The sequence below is a fragment of the Meriones unguiculatus genome, chromosome 2, assembly GCF_030254825.1.
Source record: "Meriones unguiculatus strain TT.TT164.6M chromosome 2, Bangor_MerUng_6.1, whole genome shotgun sequence".
NCBI classification, from domain to species: Eukaryota; Metazoa; Chordata; class Mammalia; order Rodentia; family Muridae; genus Meriones; species Meriones unguiculatus.
This window is the reverse complement of record NC_083350.1, coordinates 92788645-92811808: the sequence shown is the minus strand read 5'-3', so window position 1 is coordinate 92811808 and position 23164 is coordinate 92788645. Positions and strand designations below refer to the sequence as shown.

General features: G+C 44.0%; 1 protein-coding gene across 1 annotated transcript in view; it reads left to right on the top strand.

The window, feature by feature from the left end:
• Positions 1 to 23164, top strand: part of Polr3b (RNA polymerase III subunit B) — a 104892-nt gene that overhangs the window by 65503 nt on the left and 16225 nt on the right. Inside the window, exons 21-23 of the mRNA XM_021656564.2 lie at positions 588 to 746; positions 2111 to 2228; positions 4764 to 4906. Of these exons, the coding sequence (XP_021512239.1) occupies positions 588 to 746; positions 2111 to 2228; positions 4764 to 4906 (420 nt within the window). The remainder of the gene's footprint in view (positions 1 to 587; positions 747 to 2110; positions 2229 to 4763; positions 4907 to 23164) is intronic.

Here is a 23164-nt window from a genome sequence, read left to right as displayed (position 1 = left end):
ATTGTAAATGCCAGAATCAAAGAGAGGAAGACCTTTCAGGGAAGCTTAGCAGAAATTATACACAGAGAGTTTGTGCGCTGAGCAGCCTGGCCTGGACTTTGGTGGACGTGGTCTGTTTCAGGTGGGCTGCCAACTTCGTGGGTGACTGCATTTGTTTAATTTTTTGGCCCTAATGCAGAATGCCTGTAAAAGAAGGGGATATCAAAAGTGGTTTCTAAGGTCCTTTGAAATGCTGATATTTTGTGGCTTTATGTCACCTGTGTTTTTCAACATGACATAATGGATTGCATGCTGGAAAGTGGACATAAACATTGGGTTTATATAGACAGTTGGCAGAGGAGTGTGAGCATGTTTTGGATTGTTACTTGTTTTTTATTTGTTTTTTTCTTTTCTTTCTTTTTTTTTTTTTTTTTTTGCCAGTTCCAGATTTACCAATGGTAAAGTAGTTTGCGGGTTGGTTTTTTTTTTTTTTTTTTTTTTTGTTCTTGGAAATGTGCAGTGAAGTGGCTTATTGAATACCACAAATTCATGTTTTACCTTTGTTTCGTATTACAACAGATTCTGACCTATTTGGGATTTCATTTCAGGTTTTGGGCGTTGTCTTGTATATAAAAATGCTAAGTGCACATTGAAACGATACACCAATCAGACTTTTGATAAGGTGATGGGTCCTATGTTGGATGCTGCTACCAGAAAACCCATCTGGCGACATGAAATTTTAGATGCAGATGGCATTTGTTCTCCAGGTAAAAACCTTTCAGTACGAACTTTTTGAAATTGTGAGAGTTATTTAACAGTATTTCTGAATTGTTGGCAAACAGGACAGAAAGAACCAGTGTGTAATACTTCTGTCTAGATTCAGCTGGTATGGTAATTTTAGATGAGTTTCCTTCCTATCTATTTTTCTATGTTTCATGTATGTTTTTCCATAGCAAAGATGTATTCTAGGCATAAGCTTAAATTACAGAAAAGCCAAATTGGAAACTGTGTTTTGAATAATGTCTTGAGTCTGCATCTATGCTGGTATTTCATAATTTATACATTTTGGTTATTGTCTGATTTGGACTATTCTTTTCCTAAAAGAAATGACTTCATTATAATTACAAATGTGTAATGAATTTCTTCATACCCTGGGGTCCTACAGGCTAGTGTAGAAAGGTGATATTGATCATCAGGTCACACACAAGCATGCCAGATTACATCTAGTGTAAGAAACCATAAAGATAAGTGTGAGGCCATTGTAGGGCAAAAGGATCTGCCCTAGCATGGAAGATCTACACAGCCTTTGGAAGGAAATAAGCTGAGATCTGTGTGTGGATAAGAGGCGTCTGCTAAAGAGGGTTAGAAGAGCAGTACCAAAAGCTGTGAGAGTGTCTAGGAGTCTGATAGCCTCAGCTGTCTGAAAGGAAAACAGCATATTTCAGGGACCAGCTGAAAATTCTGTTGTCAGACCAGTCACCTTCCATACAACCTAGTCATAGTTGGACCCTGGGTGGGCAGTGCTGTAGATAGCTCTGATTCCCCAAAGCCACATAGTGTGTAAGTCCCCTTTAGTGTGTCTGTCTACCTTTGTTTCCTTGGAAATTTTTTGAAGTGTTAGCACTGATCACTGTGGCCGTGAGTATGAACATGAGGATCGTTATTTAAGTCACTGGTCCTTAAATTGAAATAGAAGCAAAAACCCATAGGGTTTTTATTTTTCTTCCTTTCTAAGGTAAGTTGTTGGTGATTTGGTAAACTCTGCAAATAACTAGTGTTCTTAATCTGTTCTGATACCCTGAGAAATACATGAATTTGCTGTAGACTGGGATGGTGCCTGCCTTGTTTACAGTCTCTTAAGTCAGTCTCTTGTTGACTGAGGTGGAGTTTCACTTGGTGGATAATCCTAAGTCAGTTCCTCGGTAATCACATTTTGATTTCCATCAGGTTTTTTTTTTCTTACACAATAACCTCTAAAGCCTGTGGAACTACACTTCCCACTGGGATGGCCTGTTTCTTTCTTACATGTCTGGACTTGATAAACCACGACTGCCCGATGTTCCCTGCCCAGCAGACTTTGCATTCTGCACAGATGATAATGATCTGTTTTTACTTTTTTTTTTTTCTGTAGGTGAGAAAGTAGAGAACAAACAAGTGCTTGTAAACAAGTCCATGCCCACAGTGACCCAGATTCCTCTGGAAGGAAGCAATGTGCCTCAGCAACCACAGTACAAAGACGTGCCCATCACGTGCGTATCACTCGCCTTGATAAGACATAGAGACATTTGGAAAAAGAGTGGATGGGGAATTATATGTTATGTATGATTATGTATCGTGTAGTTTACCATCTCTAGTTCTATAATGTATCATATAGTTATACAGTCTTTATAAATTGAAGAACTGGAAACAGCAATTTTGGATACCTTCTTTTACAAGAAAACAGTATGTCATAGAAGAGAAACTGAAGTGTGGAATCATACAGCTCATATAACCTGGTAAGAGGAATGGGCCAAATAGACAGGAGTTCCACATAGAAGAAACAGCAGGATCACTAGGAATAAAAGGCCCAGGTTTGGAGGATCATTGTAGTTTGCTATTGCTAACATATGGCAGAGTTTGGAATTCATTCTGCAGAGAGTGGCACAACCAGTTTCATGTTATAGAAAGCAAACAAACAAACAAAACACTGGCCACATCATAACATCACTGATGTACTATAATGGACCAGTTTCTAGATTAGTTGTAGTTGTATGTTACCTTACCTGCTGTGCTAAATACAGCAGTGTGAGAGAGCCAAGAACTTGTTTGTGGACGAGCAGACAGCTCACTTGGGAATGGGTCCATGGTACCAAGTCCCACCAACAAAATTCATTTGAAGTTACATGTATGGGATAGCTCCCTTCTGTCTCCCCTAAAGGAGGCAGATGTTCCAAGACACATCTTTCCTTCTGCTGGCACTTTCATGTCTTTTCTGTGTCACCTGTTCCTGCTTTTCTGCCTCACTCCCAAATTCCTCTCTCTATCCCACTGAAACAGCTTTGGAGAAGCTGTGTTCTTTTCAGTCAAGGAGTGTTTTTTGAGCACTGACACTGCCCCAGGAGGTATTCTAGTTGCAGAGGACAGCAGTGAATCAGCCAGTCCTATCCCTGCCCCATGGAGCTCACAGACTAGTCCAGGAAGAGGAGATAAATAAGTAAGGAAACCCAGAGTTGGGCAGATTTGCCAAAGTCAGTGGCAAAGTCTATTTAGACTTGTGTTATTCCCCCTGTACCCCTAGTGTGTGATACATCTTTCCTGAACATTTGAAAGCACTGAAAGGCCCTTCTTCGATTGTATTTTTAGCACTGCTTTCACATCACCCTCCTACTGTTGGAGTTTCTTACTTACAGCCTTCCCTCTCCTGTGGCCGTCTGGAGCCCTTGTCCTAGCTAGTAATGCTTTTCCTTTCTGGATGTGTTTTTCTACTTGGAGAAACCTGATCCCTCACTCCCTTACTCTTTACTGATGTGCCCAGGACATCTGCCTGTGGCTGGCTCCTGTAGCATCAGAGCTAAACAGCCTTTCTCCCCAGCCCCAAACTGCCTTCTAATCTTTTTTGGTGGTGATAGGCACCACAACCTACCTAGGCAGCACAAACCCTGTACCTTCCTTTCAGCTGCCTCAGTGCTAGTTCAGTAATTCCTGTTGTAGCTTCTGTCACATGCACCACTCACAGACACACACATGCACACACACAGGCACACATGCACTCACTCTCACATACACACACTCCCACATGCACACGCAAACACTTGTGCGCACACACAGGCACACACACACTCACTCCTGAGGTGGTTGATTTGAGTTCTACTCTGCCTGGCCTGTTACTGTATTTAGTCACCCCTCCCGCTTCATTCTGCATGTTAACTTGAGTAGCCAAGTGATTCTTTTTCTGAATTTCTTATCCAGCTGTGTGACTCTTGAGAAAATAGAGTAAGATTCTGAATGACAGGGTCATCTAAGGGGAAGGTTCTCTTGCATGCCTCTTGGCATTATGTACATATCAACCCATGTTTCTAGGGAATTGTTTCTTCTAAACATACCGTCTACTTTTGGGCCACCCGCATTGGCTCAGGCTGCTTCCTCTGCTTGAGCAGTCTCACTTCCAGGGTCACCTCTGTGTGTTTGACAGCCCACTTTTCTCTGCACCATTGTCATCCTAGGCCCTAGCAGGATAGGTTCCTAGGTATCCCATACCATGGTTTGACCATCCCTCTTTCTTACTAGAACCAAGCTCCTTTTGCACAGGAACTCTACCCTTTAATAGCTGTATGTCAGAGCCTCCAGAGATCTGACTCTTGGTAGACTCATAATGTCTATTGTATAAAAAAATACATGATTCAAGATGTGTGTAGAACAGCAATAACATAAAATGGTCATTAGGTTAAAGGACTGTTGCACCCAAAGCTGAGCTGAGCCTGATAATCTCTCGAAGCTCAGCTCTGCTCCACAAGGCAGGCACTCTTACACTAACCGTGTGAGCTCTCGAAGCATCTGTTAATGCTAACCATACTAAAGGAACAACTATAAGATTGTTATATCTATCTCATAGGGAATGTATAAGACTGTAAGAAAAGAAACTTGTAAATTTAAATTTAATGCTGGAAATGAATATATTTTCAGAGCATGAGAAGAGAATATCAGAATTATTTTGTGGTGGGTGGGATTGAAGACAGTATGTAATAGGGTGACAGACTGACAAAGGGCAGTGGGATGCTGTTCCAGCAACTGTGTCTTCACATTAGGTACAAAGGTGCAACAGACTCCTACATTGAGAAGGTGATGATCTCTTCCAATGCTGAGGATGCTTTCCTCATCAAAATGCTCTTGAGACAGACACGTCGTCCAGAGATTGGAGACAAATTCAGCAGTCGTCATGGGCAAAAAGGTAAGCATAACACCAAATGTTTCGTCTTCTCTCACATTCACCTGTTAGTGTTTTGTTTTGTTTTGTTTTTTGAGACAAGGTTTTGAAATACCCACATTGCGAGTCCCCAAATAACCAACAGGCTTTGAGTCCGATGTAAAACACATGAGGGTCTTTATTACAAACTCGAGCTGGGTGGATGCCCTTCACAAGAACAAAGGGACAAGCGACCCCCAACTCCGGGAGAACAGGTTTTTTTTTTTTTAACTTTTATTAATTATACTTTATTCACTTTGTATCCCCCCATAAGTCCCTCCCCCCATCCCAATCCACCCTCCCTCCCCCTTCTTCATGCATGCCCCTCCCCAAGTCCACTGATAGGGGAGGTCCTCCTCTCCTTCCTTCTGATCTTAGTCTATCAGATCTCTTCAGGAGTGGCTGCATTGTCCTCTTCTGTGGCCTGGTAAGGCTCAAGGGAAGGTGATCAAAGAACAGGCCAATTAGATTATGTCAGAGGCAGTCCCTCTTCCCATTACTATGTAACCCACTTGGACACTAAACTGCCATGGGCCACATCTGTACAGGGGTTCTAGGTTATCTCCATGCATGGTACTTGTTTGGAGTATGAGTCTCTGGGAAGACCCCTGTGTTCAAATTTTCTGGTTCTGTTGCTCTCCTTGTGGAGTTCCTGTCCTCTCCAGATCTTACTATTTCCCACTTCTTACATAAGATTCCATGCACTCTGCCCAACAGTTGGAGAAGAGGGTTTTTAAGGGGACGAAATACAAGAAGGGGGACTGCTGCTGGAACCCTGCTCTGAAAGGACTGTGATCTGGTGATTTTGCTCCAGTCCCAGGAATTAACTCTTAAGTTTTTGAACCTCTCATTTCCCCCTTTTCAAGAGGAAAATTTCTCGAATCTTCTAGATGTGCCTGAGTCATTTAACTTGGTGTTGGGGGGGACCTTTAATATCATTTTTAGCTGCCAGGTAGGATCAGGGGCCGAGGATCTCGTCTTCTATAGTTGCTTCAATGCTGACCATGGGGCCATTGACAATGGGGCAGTCCTGTGTAGTCCGAAGCTCCCGGTATCAGTCTAAGATGAATCCTATTGAGTCCATCAACTTACATGGGTGTCGTAGGTGGCTCCCTGGAGAATAGACACAGACTAGGAATAGCGTTATTATTTTGAAGGGAGGGGGGAATTTATGAGTTGGTGTTGTTTTCAGTCGTGGCAAGGTGTTGGTACTGTGAGCGGAGCACCATTTGCTGGATAGTCCCCAGTCTCTGACTGATGTAGGTCATTAACTGGTTCAGCAAACATGCACAACAGTAAGTAGTAATATTATGACTGTGAGAGGGCCTAAGAGAGTAGATAGCAAAGTTGTCCACCATGGACATGTGCTGAACCAAGATTCAAACCATCCTGACTTGGCCTCTCTCTCCTTAGACCTCTGTTCTAAACCTTCCCTGACTTTTGCCAGTGACTCTCTTATCATACCTGACTTATTGACATAGAAGCAACATTCTTCCTTGAGCGCTGCACATAGCCCTCCTTGTTGCAGAAACACCAAGTCAAGTCCTCTCCTATTTTGGAGAACAACCTCTACCAAAGATTCAACGCTCTGTTCAAGGTCTGCAATTGAGTTCTCCAATCTTTGGATGTCTATGTCTATAGATTGCCTCAGCTGTCCGTAATGCTTATCCTGGAGGACCAAGGAAGTAATACCTGTTCCTGCTTCTGCTGCTCCCAGCAATACCACTAGAGTGATAGCTGTAGCCGTTATGGGTTCCCTCTTATTTCATACATGATTCTGGTACAGTTGATCAAGGGCCGTAAAGAACTCTTCATTGTTATGGTAGATTAGTCGGGGAACCAACCGAACTAGTACACAGTAAGAATCTGAGAGCAGCTTGCCGTAGGTGCAGGGGGTTAAGCCAGAGGAACTAGCCCACCAAGCATAATTGGGAGGTACCAAATATTGATCCTTCCCACCCCTAGAGTTAAGGTCTGGTTGCAGAGGTTTTGATGGGTGTCTGGGACTGTCCCCACGCAAGTCCCTCTTTCTGAACTAGCTGGAGAGTAAGTCTGGCCTGAGGGGGTGGTTGCCACCTGCAGGTGGTCATATATGTAGCAAGGCTGTAGTTATTAGTGATTGCCACAGCCTCATAAAACAGGGGCCGTGAGTTATAACATAACCAACAGGACTTAATGAGGTCTGGGCGAGTCCCCTTTAGGACTACATAAGTGTTAAGCATTAATTCCTAGAGAGGGTCGGACTGGGGTTCCTGGGGAACCCCATAATTTGGTTAATTTTGGGGGCAGGAGCAACTGGAGGTTTGGGGGTCCTTGTTTTCTGGGGAGCCTTGGTAGTAACCAGACTTAACGGATTAGGTCCAATAGTCCTTGGTGCAATATCAGAAAGGAGGAACCTGAAGTGTATTATTCCCCCGTGCCTTTCTGTCTTCCATTGTTGCAGCCCAGAGTTTTTCCCTGCAGCCAGTTGGGATAGTTTTTTCCCTCTTTGGTGAAGGAAAGCAATAGCTGATTACAGGGTTGGGTTATAGGGTGTCGAGGCAAATCACTGTTAATTGCATATGGGCAGTTATCATATTTGGGGTCCCTAGTGAACTGGATAAGTTTAGATGAAATTGGTTTCCAACTAGTAGAATATTCCTCGCAGCCCCATTTTGCACAATATAAGTCAGCTGAGGTTCCACAATATTCCCGCCACCATGGAGAATCAGCAGGGGAGGGACACATATAAAAGTGTCCCTTTACTTCCTGAGCAAAGTACCTTGCATGGGATCCTGTAGGCATGGCGAGTGCCAGATTAAACCTCAGTTCAGGAAACCATGGCTTGGGAGGAGCTGCTCGGGAGGCTGTGGCTAAGATATTACCATATTCATCCCACAGGACCCAGGTATTGTTTACAGGGACATGTGGGTTCCAGACAATAGCACATACTGTTGGCAGACCTAAGACGATAACGAGGCTTTGGCTAGCTTGACACGTGGGGGGCTGTCTGGGTTGCGGTGTCCTTTCCATTCTTGGGCAGCAGGAGTCAGGGAGTCTTCTTGGGTTGAGAACAGGTTGGCCGGGCTAGCGTGCGAGTAGTGAATCCAAGCTGCAATTCCGTTGACTTTGCTGGCAGTCGGGGTGGTGAGCAGGACAATGTATGGTCCTTCCACCTGGGCTCCAGTGTGCTTTGTCGAAACCGCTTTCACGTAGACCCCGTCTCCAGGCCAGAACTTGTGGGGTTCTGGGACCAGGCCTGCCTCATAGAGCGCACGCAGTTTAGGCCAAACATGTTTATGAGCCCATTGGGTAGCTCTTACACGGAAGATCAAGTCTCCTTCATCTATCTCAGCATCAGGCTTAAGATTAGGTACAATGGGGGCTGGTATTCCATACATAATCTCAAAAGGAGTCAGTCCCAATTGATACCACCAGTCTCCAAGGTCAATTTAGTTAAGGTCTCTTTTAATGTCCTATTCATTCTCTCTACCTGACCTGAACTTTGGGGTCTGTAAGCACAATGTAACTTCCAATCTGCCCCAATATATTTGGCTACACTCTGACTTACCTTTGACACAAAAGCTGGCCCATTATCTGATCCTATCAGATGGGGGAAGCCATACCTGGGTAGAATATCTTCCAGTAATTTTTTTTGCTACTATCTGAGCGGTCTCGTCCTTGGTGGGGAAGGCCTCAGTCCATCCTGAAAAGATGTCCAGGAAAACACTAGTAGATATTTGTACCCATATCTTCCAGGCTTGATCTCTGTAAAGTCAACCTCCCAGTAGGCTCCAGGTCTCTTACCTCTAAGGCGTGATCCTGGGTGTTGTGGTCTGTTCATGGCGTTGGTCAGCTGGCAGGCTTTACAATTAGCAACAAAATCGTCAGTGGTCTTACACATGTCTTTAAAAGTTACTTTGGATTGTCTCACAGCACCTGCCATTCTCTTGGATCCCATGTGAGTGACTCTGGATTTTTCTGAGAATGACTCTAGCTAAGGAGTTGGGTAATATTAACTTACCGTCAGCTGAGTGCCACCAACCATTTAAATATTGACTCATGGGCTGGTTTTGTGCCCATTTTATTTTTTCTTTAGTGTATTGGGGTCTCTCTGGCAACATCATTGCTAGGATGGTGGCTTCTGCTTCTTGCAAGGCAATATCCTTAGCCACCTTATCAGCCCAATTGTTGCCTCTGGCTACTTTGGTGGTTCCTTTTTGGTGTCCAGGGCAATGAATAATAGCCAGCTTTTGGGGAAGCCATAGGGCTTCAAGGAGTTGTAAAATTTCTTTATTTTTAATAGTTTTTCCTACAGCTGTCAAGAGCCCTCTTTGTTGGTATATGGCTCCATGCACATGGGCAGTGGCAAACGCATACCTACTGTCCGTGTGCATATTGACAGCTAGTCCTTTGCCCAGTGTAAGGGTTAAAGCGATTAATTCAGCCTTTTGAGAAGTCCCAGGGGGAGGGATTGGGCCCAAATTACCTCAGTCTCGGTGGTCACTGCTGCACCTGCTCTCCTTTGACCCTCATGGATGAAGCTGTTCCCATCTGTGAACCAAGTGTGCTCAGCGTTTGCCAGCAGGGCATCCATCCTTCAGGTCAGGTTGGGTGCTGTGTACCTGAGTCAAGATCTCACAGTGATGCAGTGGCTGCTCCAGTTCTGGATAAGGTAGGAGAGTCGCTGGATTTAAGGAGGCAGGGGGCTGGAAAACAACCCAACTCCCTCTATGGCATGGGGAGTGGTCACCATCAGATTCTGGCCCAATGTCAGCTTATCAACATCCTTGACCAGTAGTGCCGTTGCTGCAATAATGCGCAGAGAAGGGGGCCATCCAGCCGCTACTGGGTCTAGCTTTCTGGACAGGTATGTCACCGGACGTCTCCAAGGCCCCAGTGTCTGAGTCAAGACTCCTTTGGCAACCTCTTTCCATTCATCCACAAACAGGTAAAAAGGCTTAGTGATATCTGGCAATCCCAAGGCTGGTGCTAACAGTAGGGCCTGCTTCAAATGGTCAAAAGCCTGATGCTGTTCTGAAGTCCAATTAAAATTTTCAGTCTCTTTTGTGACTTTATAAAGGGGCTTAGCTATTTCTGCAAAACCTGGGATCCAGATTCTGCAGAATCCCACTGACCCTAGGAACTCTCTTACCTGGCAGTGACTGTTTGGGACTGGAATGCTGAGAATAGTCTCTTTTCTGGCTTTGGAGAGACAGCGTTGTCCTCCTTTTAGGATATAGCCACAGGAGGTTACTTCAGTTCTGCAGCACTGTGCCTTTTTGGCTGAGGCTCGGTATCCTAGGTCTCCCAGGATTTATAGAAGCTTCCAGGTACCTTCCAGGCAGCTTGCCTGGTCCTTGGCTGCCACCGAGAGGTCATCTACATACTGGAGAAGGGTAACTCTGGGTTATTAACCTGGTACTCATGCAGGGCCTCGTCGAAGATGGTGGGTGAATTCTTAAATCCCTGAGGTAGGCGCATACAAGTCAACTGTCGGTTGATGCCTGCCTCTGGGTCATGCCATTCAAAAGCAAAGTATTCTTGGCTTTTAGGTGCCAAGGGGAGGCTAAAGAGAGCGTCCTTCAGGTCTGGGACAGTGCACCAGCCTCTTTCGGGTGGTAGGGAACTCAGCAGCGAGCACGGGTTAGGCACAGTGGGCGAATATCTATCGCCCTCCAGCTGACTTCCCTTAGATCTTGGACCGGCCGATAATCATTCAAGTTAGGCTTTTTGACTGGCAGTAGGGGGGGTATTCCAGGCAGACTGGCAAGGCCTGAGGATCCCGAGACTGAGTAGTTTACGGATATGAGGAGTTATTCCCCTCCTTGCCTCCAGGGACATTGGGTACTGTCATACCTGGCGGGATCTGCTCCTGACTTGAGTTCCAAACACAGGTGGCCGTTGTTTGGCTAGTCCCATTCCCCCTGTTTCTGCCCAAGCCTGAGGAAATTGCTCCAGCCAATGATCCAGATTTTTCTCATGACCAAGGGGCTGTTCATACAATTTATATTCAGATTCTGAGGCTAGGTTGACTGTTAGGACTTGGATAGCCTTCCCTTTAGCATCTAGTAATTGGGCTCCTTCTACCCAAAATGTATCTGGGCCCTCATTTTGGTCAATAGATCCCTCCCCAAAAGTGGGTAAAGGCATTTTGGGATGACCATGAATGAATGGGTTTCCTGTCCCATTCCCAAGTCCAAGTTCTTCAGGTAGTCCATGAATATTGTTTAATGCCAGTGGCCCCTTGAACCCATGATTTCTTTGAAGATAGTGGACCCCTGGCCTTCAGGAGCACTGAATGTTGGGCTCCAGTATCTACCAGAAAGTCCAAGGGTTTCCCCTCCACCTTTAGGGTTACCCTGGGCTCAGGGAGGGGATCTGAACCCTGACCCCCTCAGTTTTCCTCCTCCATGAGTATAACCTTAGTTCGTGGGTTTTTCTTGGGACAATCTTTTATTCAGTGTCCCTCTTCTTTACAATAGGCACATTGGTTCTTACCTAATGGTAGTCTGTTGTGTCCCTCTGGCTCCCTTCTTCCCGCTGCTCGCTGGAATAGTTGTCTTCTCGCTCTTGGATCAGAGGCAGTGGCAGCGAGGAGTACTTTGGCGAAGTCCCTATTCTGCTTTTTCTCTGCCCTAATTTGCTTTGCTTCTGGACTTTCCCTATTGTTTTACACCTTTTCCGCAATCTCTACTAAGTCCCGTAGCGACTTTTCTCCTGTTTCTGTAACTTTTTCTTAATATCTGGTGCTGCCTGATTAATGAAAGCCAGGGCTACAGACAACTTCTGATCAGAATGCTGAGGGTCAGAAGGAGTATATCGTCTATAAGCTTCTATAATCCTCTCGAGAAAGGCTGCTGGGCTTTCATTTTTTCCTTATCTAACATCATAGACCTTGGCCAAATTAGTGGGCTGCCTTGCAGCCGCTTTAAGACCCTCCAACAGAGACTGGTGATAGACAAGGAGGTGCCTCTTACTTTCAGCTATATTGTAATCCTAGGTAGGTCAGGTAAGAGGAAATCCAGCATCAGTATCAGTTGGGTTCTGAGTTGGACCACCTGTATCTCCCAGAACATTTTTCCGGGCTTCTAGGGGATACATTTCCATTCTTCTGTGGTGAAAGGAACCTGCAAAAGCTGTTGGCAGTCATCCCAAGTGGGCTGATGAGTAAAGAGCACAGTTTCAAAGAGATCAGTTAGGTCCCTCAGATTCTCAGAAAATTTAGCGTTTTGGGTTCTCCATTTGTAAAGGTCAGCTGTGGCAAACGGCCAATAGTGATGTGGCTGGTTCCCCCATTTGTCTGCAGGCCCAGTGGCACGCAGAGGCAGAACCGTGGAATCTGCCTTCGGTTCCCTAAGCCAACTCCAGGTGCCCTGTGCTGGTCCCTCTGATAGGTCTGGGGCGGGCTGCAGAGGGGCTGCAGGCACCTGTGCCTGCCATCTAGGGCCAGTGCTGGCAGTCCCGGAGGAGGAGGAGGCCCATAATTGAGGGAGGCTCTGTGGAAAGAAGATTGTTAGCAGGGGGGATAAAAGCTTTGATCCAGGGTGGGGGGTTTATCATCAAATTCTTCCAGACCACTATGTAAGGAACCTGGTCAGGGTGTCCCTGTGCCTTAAGAAATACTTGGTCTTCTATGACCAGAATGGTGGGAAAATGGAAAGTACCTTCTGGTGGCCATTTGACATTAAAGCTCAGCCATTCTGAACTACAATAAGTAATCATTTTTTTCTTCTTCACATAAACGGAGAGATTGCGAGCTCTTGTCTTAACCTCTTTGAAGTGGATGAGAACCAAGTCAAGGGGGCGGGAAGTCGTCTGTTCCATAATGTCCGTCACTGTCCAGTAAACACAAAGACTCACAAATACAAGGAACACAAAACAACAAGAAGACAAAATAAAAATGGATAAAATATCTCCCGAGTCTGGAAACAGAGATGTAACCAGGCACTCGGCACCCGCTCTTGACGGGAAGGGTGGAAATGGCAGGGGGAGTCAGAAATTCCTCCAGAACGAGCCTGGAGTCCTTCGGGGAGGTACTGTATCCACCCGAAAAGATTTCTCCTAGAGCAGACCTTCAGATTCCAGAGCACTCGGTGGCTCTGCACCAATCCCAAAAACTGAGGACTTTCCACTCCAGCGACCTTCAGATTCCAGAGCACTTGGTGGCTCTGGACCAACCCCAAAACTGAGGAAGTTGGAAGACGTCTCTTCCACTTCAGCGACTGTGATTTTTAGATACATCTATCTTATCACCTTTATCCGCTAATTACAGATTTCCCCAAGGCAGAACAAAATATAGGCTGGCACCAACATGCACGAAGAGAGAGACAGAGATCGAGCCACAGACACTTACCAGCCAATATAAGACCCTCTGGACCAGAGTCCTGGAAGTTTTTTGGGGCCCCGGAATCTTGGTGAAACCTCCAAGATGAAATACCCAGATCGCAAAGTCCCCAAATGACCGGCAGGCTTTGAGTCTGATGTAAAACACACGAGGGTCCTTTATTACAAACTTGAGCTGGGTGGCTGCCCTTTACAAGAACAAAGGGGCAAGTGACCCCCAGCTCCCGGGGGAACAAGGTTTTTAAGGGAACAAAACGCAAGCAGGGAGGTATAGGTCTTCGCGTTACAGGATTGGGTGAAAGGGTCTCTAGGGGAGCTGACCTTTAAAATGATTGGTTTGTTTTTAGGTGCCAAAACTGCAAATGGTCAGGTCTGGCTACCTGGGGGACACCTGACCCCCAGTACTGCCCTGTTACTCGCAGATTAGGGGAGGGGGAGTTAACACATTCCATGGGCTTGCCTAGGGGCTGTGACCCTAGTCATACCCTAAGGTTAATCTGGGCGGGGGACTGCTGCTGGACCCCTACTCTGAAAGGAATGTGATCTGGTGATTTTGCCCTAGTCCCAGGAATTAGTTCTAAGTTTTTGAACCTCTCAGTTTCTCTGTGTAGTGTTGACTGCTCTGGAACTCTCCTTATAGATCCAGCTGACCTCAAACTCAAGAGATCTGCCTCCCGAGTCTGGGAGTAAAGGTGTGCATCACCATGCCCAGCCTTCTGTTAGTATTTTAATGATATCTAGAGATTTATATGGTAGAAGTGTTTGTCTCATTTATTTCATTTTCATTTCATTCCATGCCCATATACTGTACCCATTGAAGTACATATGACAGGAATAGGTATTCTTATGAAAGGTACATGCGTAAACTGTTCTGTGTTCTGTTGTGTCATAGAAGCTGAGCTCTAGGAGGTATCTCAGAATTAAATATCCCTTAACAGCTTTGAAAACTCTCATCTTACTTGACTTACTGTCTAGACAGAATAGAATTTGACGTTAGAAAATGTCAGTATTCCTTACAGAAATTCACACCGTATGAGAATAGCCCATTCTTTGTCAACCTACACACGTCACATTAATGTCCTAGCTAGTTCTGTGTCGACTTGACATAAGCTAGAGTCATCTGAGGGGAGCAATCCTCAACTGAAGAAACGTGTCCATAAGAACCAACATTTTCTTGTGAGTTCCTAGCCCATTGTGGAGGTGCCATCCGTGGACAGGTGGCCCTGTGTTCTATAAGAAAACAGGCTAAGCAAGCTCTGAAGAGAAAGCCAGTGAGGAGCACCCTCCATGGCCTCTGCATCAGCTCCTGCCCCCGGGTTCTATCCTGTTTGAGTTCCTGTCCTGACTTCCTTTGATGATGAACAGTGATGTGAAAGCATAAGCCAAATAAACCCTTTCCTCTCCAACTTACTTTTTTGTCATGTGTTTCAGTGTAGTAATAGAAACCCAAAGTAAGACACATACCCAAGTCCATTTCATATCACGTAAAGAACTGGAGATGGATAAGCACCGCATGCCAGTGCTTATGGTCCTCCTAAACTTACTAAGGGCAGAAACATATGTTTTTCAGTTGTGAAGCCTAGTGAAGCCTGTCCTGGAGCAGGCTGAGTCAGTCCTTGGCAAGAGCACCTGCGTAAATAGGTGAGAGTTGCCTACCTTCAATTTGTGATTGGTGGGTTGCTCTTGGGTTTACCTGAAACATCGTGGGTCTGCACATGGACAGAGCACTGCTGTGGAGATGAACCCCAGGCAGTAAGCTCTGTTAAACATGGGCCTCTAAGTGAAATGTCAGGAAGGCTTTGTGCTGTAGCTTTTTTTCAAACTGTTAATATGACAGGGATCAGGCTCGGTGACAGAAGCACCTCTGGCTCAGTTGTGTTCGCAGTGGCTTTAGGGATCAGTTGCTCTTAGGGCCTCTGACATACACGATTCACTTCCAAGCTGAAGGACGTCCTCCCTGGGTGGCTGACCTTTACTTCAGTGAGGACTGTGACGTCCTAGTTTTCCTTTTCCAGATGCCTTTTAATCTAAGGTAAAACCTTCTGATTAGCCCTCATTCCCTTGATAGTTCTGTCTTATGGTTTTATCAGATTTATGGAAAAGCCAGGAGGCAGAAAAGGAAGCAGCTAAACAAACAAAAAAAAAAAAAAGAAAATGTAGTTTATACTTTAACAGAATGGTGAAAGACCAGGGTTCTCAGGGGAATATAAATGCACTTGTCGTGTGGTTTTTATCAAGTAATAAATATCCAGTATCTTATTACGTGCACTCACGTTTATGTGTCTATACAGTGGTACATGTGTGGTCTCAGGAGACAGCATTCAGGCATCTTCTCCTTCCATCATGTGCATTCTAGAGTTCAAACTCAGGTCATCAGACTTGGCAACCAGCACCTTTACCTGCTGATTCATCTCACTGGCACACCCACATGATTTTTAAAGGTTAATTTGTTGTATTTTTAAGTGGCAGTTTGGGCTGGTACAGTTCTGTGGTAGATGACTTCCCTCTTGAGGCCCTGAACTTCCAGCACTGCAAATAGACAAGGAGGGCCCATATGCTAAAACAAAACTTAGTTCTTGCTTTTCATCCATCTGTGTCTCCCAGAAGCAATTTCATCCCATTTATACCTTCATATCTCTAAGAATTCTTAGACATACTCATTCATCTTAGGTGTTAAATTCCTGACTTAGTGTTAGATGGATAAGTGGATCCAGGAACTTACACCTCTTGTCTTCACATCCTACCTTAGCCCCCTGACTAGGACTGTCATAATTTGGAGTCATTTAATTACATAGACAATAATTAATGTAATAAGCAATCATTTGAGTATAGCTGTTCTGTAACATAAATTTCTTTCTGAAATAATAATTTTTCTCATTTATTTGCAATTCTGAGGATTACATATTTGTCTTTATATTGTTCTTGCATACCGTCAACAGACTCTGTACAGTTTCCCTCATGATCAGTCCTCTATTTGGGGAAATATACAAGTCTCTGTTGCCAACTATGGCATTCATTCTCAGAGCCAGAGCTTCTCAGCAGTGTTAAGAACTCGGTGTCTAGGTTAGGGAGATAGCTCGGTTTATAAAGTACCTGCCACACAAACAGTGGACCTGAGTTCATACTCAGAACTCATGTGAAAACAGGTAGTAGTGTACACCTGTAATCTCAGCACTGAGGAGGGGAAGGGAGGCCAAGAGGGTCCTTGGGGCTTGCACCAGCTAGGTTGGCTGAACTGATGGATTCCTGCTTCAAGTGAGAGACTCTTGACTCAAAAAATACAGTAGAGGTCAATTAAGGAAGACACCTGATGTTGGACACACAGGGGTGGAGCAGCAGTGCTTTAAAATAATGTTCATGAGCCAACAGTCCACCAGAGCCACAAGCTGTCTTATGCCAAGTGCTTATTGCTTGAGCGCTGAGCAGCTGTTTCACAGGAAAGCTGGGCACACACTGTATTAGTATGTTAAGGCTGCGACAGTGAATACCACAGCTCTGGGAGGCTCACCACAGCAGTAGATTTTCTTTCTATCTTGAGGCTGGCCATCGAAGAACAAGATTCCAGCAGATACAGGTTCTTCTGAGACCTTGCTCCTCGGCTTGCAAATTATCACCTCACTGTGTCCTCAAATGGGCTTTTCCCCTATAAATACACCAAGAGTATTAGATTAGGTTCGTCTCTGTGATCTCATTCAGCTGTAATTGCCCTTGTTGTTTTTGTCTGGAGGGTTTGACAGGTTGTTTGTTTGCTTGCTTTGGAGACAGTCTCACAATGTAGCCTTGGCTCGGTACAGAGTCCGGCTGGCTGTCCTCAAACTCACTGAGCTCCACCTGACTCTGCTTCCTGATGCTGGGATTAAAGGTGTATAATCACTAAATACAGCTGTATTCTGTTTCGTTAGAGGCAAGGCACCAACATTCTGGCCTGGGTAGACAAGGCCAATAACAGAGAGCAAGCTACTGACCTATGGAAACTCCTGCTTCTTGATTCTCGCAGTGTTTACCTTTTTTGCATCCCCAACCCCCAGCCTCCTCTCCTTATAGAGCAGTTGTTGAAATTATTGAGAAAAGGGTGGTGGGCACTAAATCTCATGAGAGTGTATATGTATAAACATGTTCTGTTTGCTGTAGACTTCTCTGCCGGCCTCTGCTTTGTTGGGAATATTCTAGCATAGGAATCGTTTCCCTGAGGCTTTTGACAGCATTATCATGTAGTAGATGCAGTGTCACTCATTCATGTAGACTGCACGTTGCAGGACTCATCTTTTTTGTACTGTTTCTCTAATATGCTTTTGCCTATCGGGGTGTCTGTATGTGTGTTATATGTACATGTATACATGCATGCGCCACTTGCACCTGAGAGGTTCAAGGTTAGCATCTGGTGTTTCCTTCCTGCATTCTACCTTTTCTTGTTTTTTGTGTTTTGGGTAAACAAGGTTTTTCAGTGAACCTGAAACTCAAATAAGCTAGACTGGCTAGTTACTTTCAGGGACCTCTCTCCCTTAACCCCTTGACTTTATCTGATCTGTGCTACTATTCCTAGAATAGTTAGTCTGGGCAGGTTATAAGTACAGAGATTTATTTCTTATAGTTCTAGAAACTAGGAAATTCAAGGTCAAGTGTCTAACATCTGTTGAGGGCTTTTTTAGTTAACATCATATCATGGTAGACAGTGAAAAGGCAAAAGCGCACGCCAGAGAGAGTGTCTGATGCAGTTTGCAGCCTCAGAAGCTTCTGTACTCACGCTGATCTGCTCGTGCCCTGCACATCTCCCATCAGACCCCCCTGTCCAACACTGTCTCACTGGGGCTGAATTTTTCACACACATGTTTAGGGAAATAAATCCAATTCATAGGATGTCTGTACTGAGCAAGTGGTGTGCTCTTCAGTAACATGGGCAGGAGTGGTACAGGAGTCGTGTGGCGGAGGTAACCAGGGCACCTGGTAAGCATTTGCACCTCAGGTTGGAGGTGTTTGTAGATTCTTAAGTAGAGGAAACAAGTGGACATGAGTCTGGAGTTGAGCAAGAGGGTAGAGCTAGGGGTAGGATTTGGGAGTCTTGTGTGCTGTTTGTCCCCAAATTTATAGCATGGTATTTTGGGTGTGCTGATAATTTATAAACACTTTACAAATGTTCTATCCTTTTATCTGTACAGTTCTAGTCAGTGCTGGGATTCCCGCCATACAGAATGAGGCATTTGAACCTCAGAGAGGACGTTTGTCTGGTACAGCTTAATACTTGCAGAACCAGGATTTGAATCCTGAATTTTCTGAGTGTGTTGTCTCTTCCATTGAACTGGCTGAAGGTGGCTCTTTTCTGTTCTGATACCCCATTCTTATTACCTCTGGAATTGCCGCAGTCCTGGAAGTGTCTCCTTAGAAGAGTCCAGCCTTTTCCTGACACTGCATTTTATATTTCTTTCAAGTCCTTTCGGTGTCTTCTTGAGAGGGGCAGCTCTTCAAAATTATCATTTTTCCTAGATGAATCTGTTTATATCTACCACCAAAGCAGAGTAAAGGCTACCATATGTGAATGGGTCTTGACCCACTTCCCAAAACTGTATCTCTAGTTGCCCCTTCTCTAAAATCAACTCATTATGAAAGTGTCCCTGTTCCCTTCTTTAACTAATCATCTGCTAAGGCTTTAGTGGCTTGATTGATTAAAATTCAGACTCATGAATTTGAAGAAATAGAAAATGAAGTAAAATTCTAAGCCTTCAGTTTTGACCATTCTCCCCTCTTTTGGCTAGATGTGATAGCTAAAGCCAGAAGGAGGAATGTAGAGAAAGTATGGACAGTGATGACAGTCATAGCACAACTCAGGTGGTACAGCCCAAAGAGGATCAGACATAGTCAGGTCTTGCCAAGGAAAATGAGAATGCATTGGACATTATGGGCCGTAGCACCAGCTATGATCTTAGTAATCACTGCAAAATGGACTGATAAAAGTCTCACCAGTTTGTTGTGGGTTCTGGGCTGTATGTGCCACACCATGATTCCTGGCTTGGCTGGTTTGTTGTAGTCCAGACACATTCCAGGGTAAGAACAGTGGTTGAAATGTGGACTTGTTTAGACAGTAAAGCATTGCCTGCAAGTTGACCCATAAGTCTTCCCTAGAAGAAAGGCCACAGGTGATTTGGATTTAACACATATTTATGCTCCCTTTTAAGCATGGAGTTAAGCCGTTGATGTTCCTGCAGAAGCATGGTCCTGTAGATGGCCTGGTTGGTTTGTTATTTTGTTTTGCATTTTGTTTTGTTTTGTTTTGGGTTTTTTGGTTGGTTTTATTGTTTGTTTGTTTTTAAAGCTGTTGTTAGTAATTCTTTTAGTACATATATAATATACAGATTATATTACATTTCTTACATACTTCATACCTGTTAAAATAGCCTCTCCAGAAGGTAGCAGATTATAGTTTCACAGAACGTGAGGTATTGATACCCTTCTCACTCATAGTCACTTCAAAGGTAACAGATACCTAGTAGCTAAATAGGGCAACTGGGGACAGTCACTTTGACATTAGTAGCTATATGCTGTGCATGATGGAAAGAGCTGGTGAAGACTCAAGCAGATGGAATGACTGGGTAAGCTGGAGCAAGAGAATCCACACCACAGCATGTCCACAGCAGCAGCGTGATGAGCAAAGATGGTGATTGGCCAGAGAAGGACCACTGTAAGACATACAAGGGTTTATTAGTCCCTGTAGCATTACCCACTGGACCCTCCAAAACTCAGGTTAAACTGGGTGTGGTGCCACAGCCTTTAATCCCAGCAGGCTGATCCCTATGATCAAGGCCATCATGGTCTACAGAGCAAGTTCCAGGACAGCCAGATCTACCTAGTGAGACCTTATATCAAAAAAAAAAACAAAAACAAAAACAAAAAAAAAAACACAGACAGGAACAACAATGGTAACACTAAAAACCAGGACTAAACTGACAGAGCCAGTGTTGAAGGAAAAAGTCTTGAATGAAGATCAGAAGCAGGCCAACACACTCTCAACATCCTCTGTTGCATTTTTCATTAAAGAATTTTCAGTCAGCGGGCCGCCAAGGTGCATGCCTGTAATCCCAGCATGTGAGGAGGCAGAGGCATGACAATCTCTGTGAGTTCGAAGTCAGCCTGATCTATAAAGCTAGTCTAGGACTGCCAAAGCTACACAGAGAAACCTTGTCTTGGCAGGGAGGAAAAGCTAATTCAGTCTGTTCCCTGTGACAGTCGGAGTCTTCCTGAAGAACACACAGACTCCGTTATGAACATTATGAACATCATCAGTGAGATTATGGCAAGTCATCTGCTGCTGGCCCAAAGTGCTTTCGATCTGGGGAGAGCTGGGTTACTTGAAGAGGGCCTCCTCTGCAGCACAGGGTAAACGAATGTGCTATATGTGTTTACAAAGGAGGCAAAGGCTGTTTGGGTTTTTAGTTCTTTGGGGAGTTTTCACCTCTTCCATGTTTCATGTGTTTCACCTGAGAGTGAAGCTGTGACTCCCATGGTTCATGGTTCAGACGGGCCAGAGAGTAGAGGATCTCAAGTGCTGAGCTCTGTCATATCCTGCTGTTATCAGCCATGTGTAGAAAGATACAAAGAAACGCTCACATGATGCCAAGCTCACATTCTGGAGCTAGACTCTTTTTTTGTTTTTTTGTGGGGGTTTTTTGTTGTTGTTTTGTTTTTTAGTAGAAACAAGTATATTAGGCTCTTTGGCTTTTTATAAATTCTACATAGAGGGAACTCATGGCAGCATAATATTTTCATATTAAGACTTTTTCCTCTGATAATGCCTTTATTAGATTATGTTTTTGGTCTTTTTTTAATTCTTTAGGGAAAGATTACATTAGCCTAAGGACTTAAGTTTCATCTCAGTGTCCAGGCAAAGCGAATTATATATTATATTTTCTGTATATCCTCTTTCTGTTGCTGCCATTCACATGGAGTAAGGAAAGAGTAGATTCCTTTGATGTGGAGAGGGGAAAAAGCAATATATCACTCTCCTGAAAGAACATTTCTCAGTCTCTCATGTGAAAAAGGATTAGCACCTCCAACAAAGGTCCCGCAGATCACAGAACCGCAGCAATGCCAAGCACTGTTTCTAAGGAAAAACTGTATTTGAGCAAGAGTGTTTGTCCTGGCAAACAGAAGCTTTTTAATAACTGCAAATCTGAGATAATGACATCCATTCCTTAGTGCCCCCTCCATCCTCTGGGACCAGATAGCCAGTTAAAATTCTCTGAAGTCACCCATTGTTTGAAGTGGAAGCCTGATCTCACAAAAACTATAGCTTTCACTTAGTGGTTCTCTGTATTTATTTGTCGTTGGCTTAGAAAGGATAGTGTATTTATAGACAAATTTTTCTAGAATAGTTCTTTGACTCTTGCTCAAAATAAGTCCTCTTAAAATATTGACTGCCTCTAAAAATTGATTATTATTTTAATGAAGTATAGCTTAAAAGAAGTTCTACCCCCCTTACTGTCCAGAACATTTAACATCCTTCTGTACTGCTATGAAGAGGCTGTGAGGAGTAAGAAAATGTTTCTTTGTGTGTGCTGGAAAATCTGAGAGCCATGTTTGTTCATTAAACAAATTAAAAGCCAGTTTTCTCAGAAATTTGTTCATTATGGTGTTTTGGTTTGGTTTTTTTTTTTGGTTTTTGTTTTGTTTTGTTTTGTTTTCTGTAGTGTTTTCTAAATTGGATGAGTGAAAATACCTCAGCCTGGAGTAAAAAAACTACATGGCTAGCACCTTGTCCTCACACAGCTTCAGGTTGTGAAAATCCTCTGCCAGGCCCAACACACTGGATAACTTTGGCTACCTAGCTGCCTGATCCTGCTTCAGTGGATGTTTCTAAGTGAGAGGGGAGGCAGGTGACTGATTAAAGTAATGGTGAGAGCCCAAAGATAAAGTGCATTTTATCCAACAACAACTCTAAAAATCAGAGTCCACGCAGGAATTCCAACAACTTCCTAATGTTAGAAGTCCAGATTCTGCCACTAGCCACTTCATTGTAAGACTTTACTTTAGCTTGTTGTCTAAGAACAAGTTTTGATCTTCTGGGGCTCACTGTAGCCCTCCGCCCTTTTAGTAAACACCAAACTAAAGCTTTGAAATTAGGGGATTTAGTGTTTTACGGCCGAGAATAAAAATCTCCAATTCTGTTTTCAAATGGTGTAAGCTCAACACATTTCATTAAGTTCTTGACACATTTAGCCATGTGTATTTTGTAAAGTTCCTATGGTTATTGTTTTACAATAGCTGCTTCCAGAAACATTGTAAGGGTTTCAATTAATCAGCCCTTTGTGTGCCTCAGACTATGCAAATTTATCACATCAAACCATTCAGCTGCTCATGGGAAAGCCGTGTAAAAACGCTATTGTCTTCTAGCACCTCCTCTCATTTAGAGTGATGTTTTAATAAGAAAGCTAATCAAGTTTTCTTATGCATTATTTATCTGTTAACATGTAAGGAGCCAAATTGAAGTTACATCAGCTAGGATATGGCAAGTGATGTGAGATCTGGAAGTGATATGGGATGATTTAAGGTGGTGGTGAAAAAAAAAGAAAAGGTTAATTTGATAACTGGAAAAAAGGGAAGACAGGAGTAACCACCTGTGTTAGCCTTCACATTTGGACTTAGAAACTTACATTTCTGAATGTTTAAAGCATATAGACATGAGTTTATTAAGTATTTCTTACTTGATAGGAGCGGTCAAACCTGAGAGCATTCTGACTATTGCTTTGGCCCTACTTGGTACTATATCCATCATCAGTAAGCAGTTTCCCAATAGACACTTGTACACCGGCCCTGGGTAGCGCTAAAGGTGTTAGAAGGCAGATTTTATTATGTGAAATGGCTAGAACAACAGACTAAAGGGTGCAGGCTCTGACCTCTGTAGCAAACTTGGGGAAAGTGTTCCTGGCT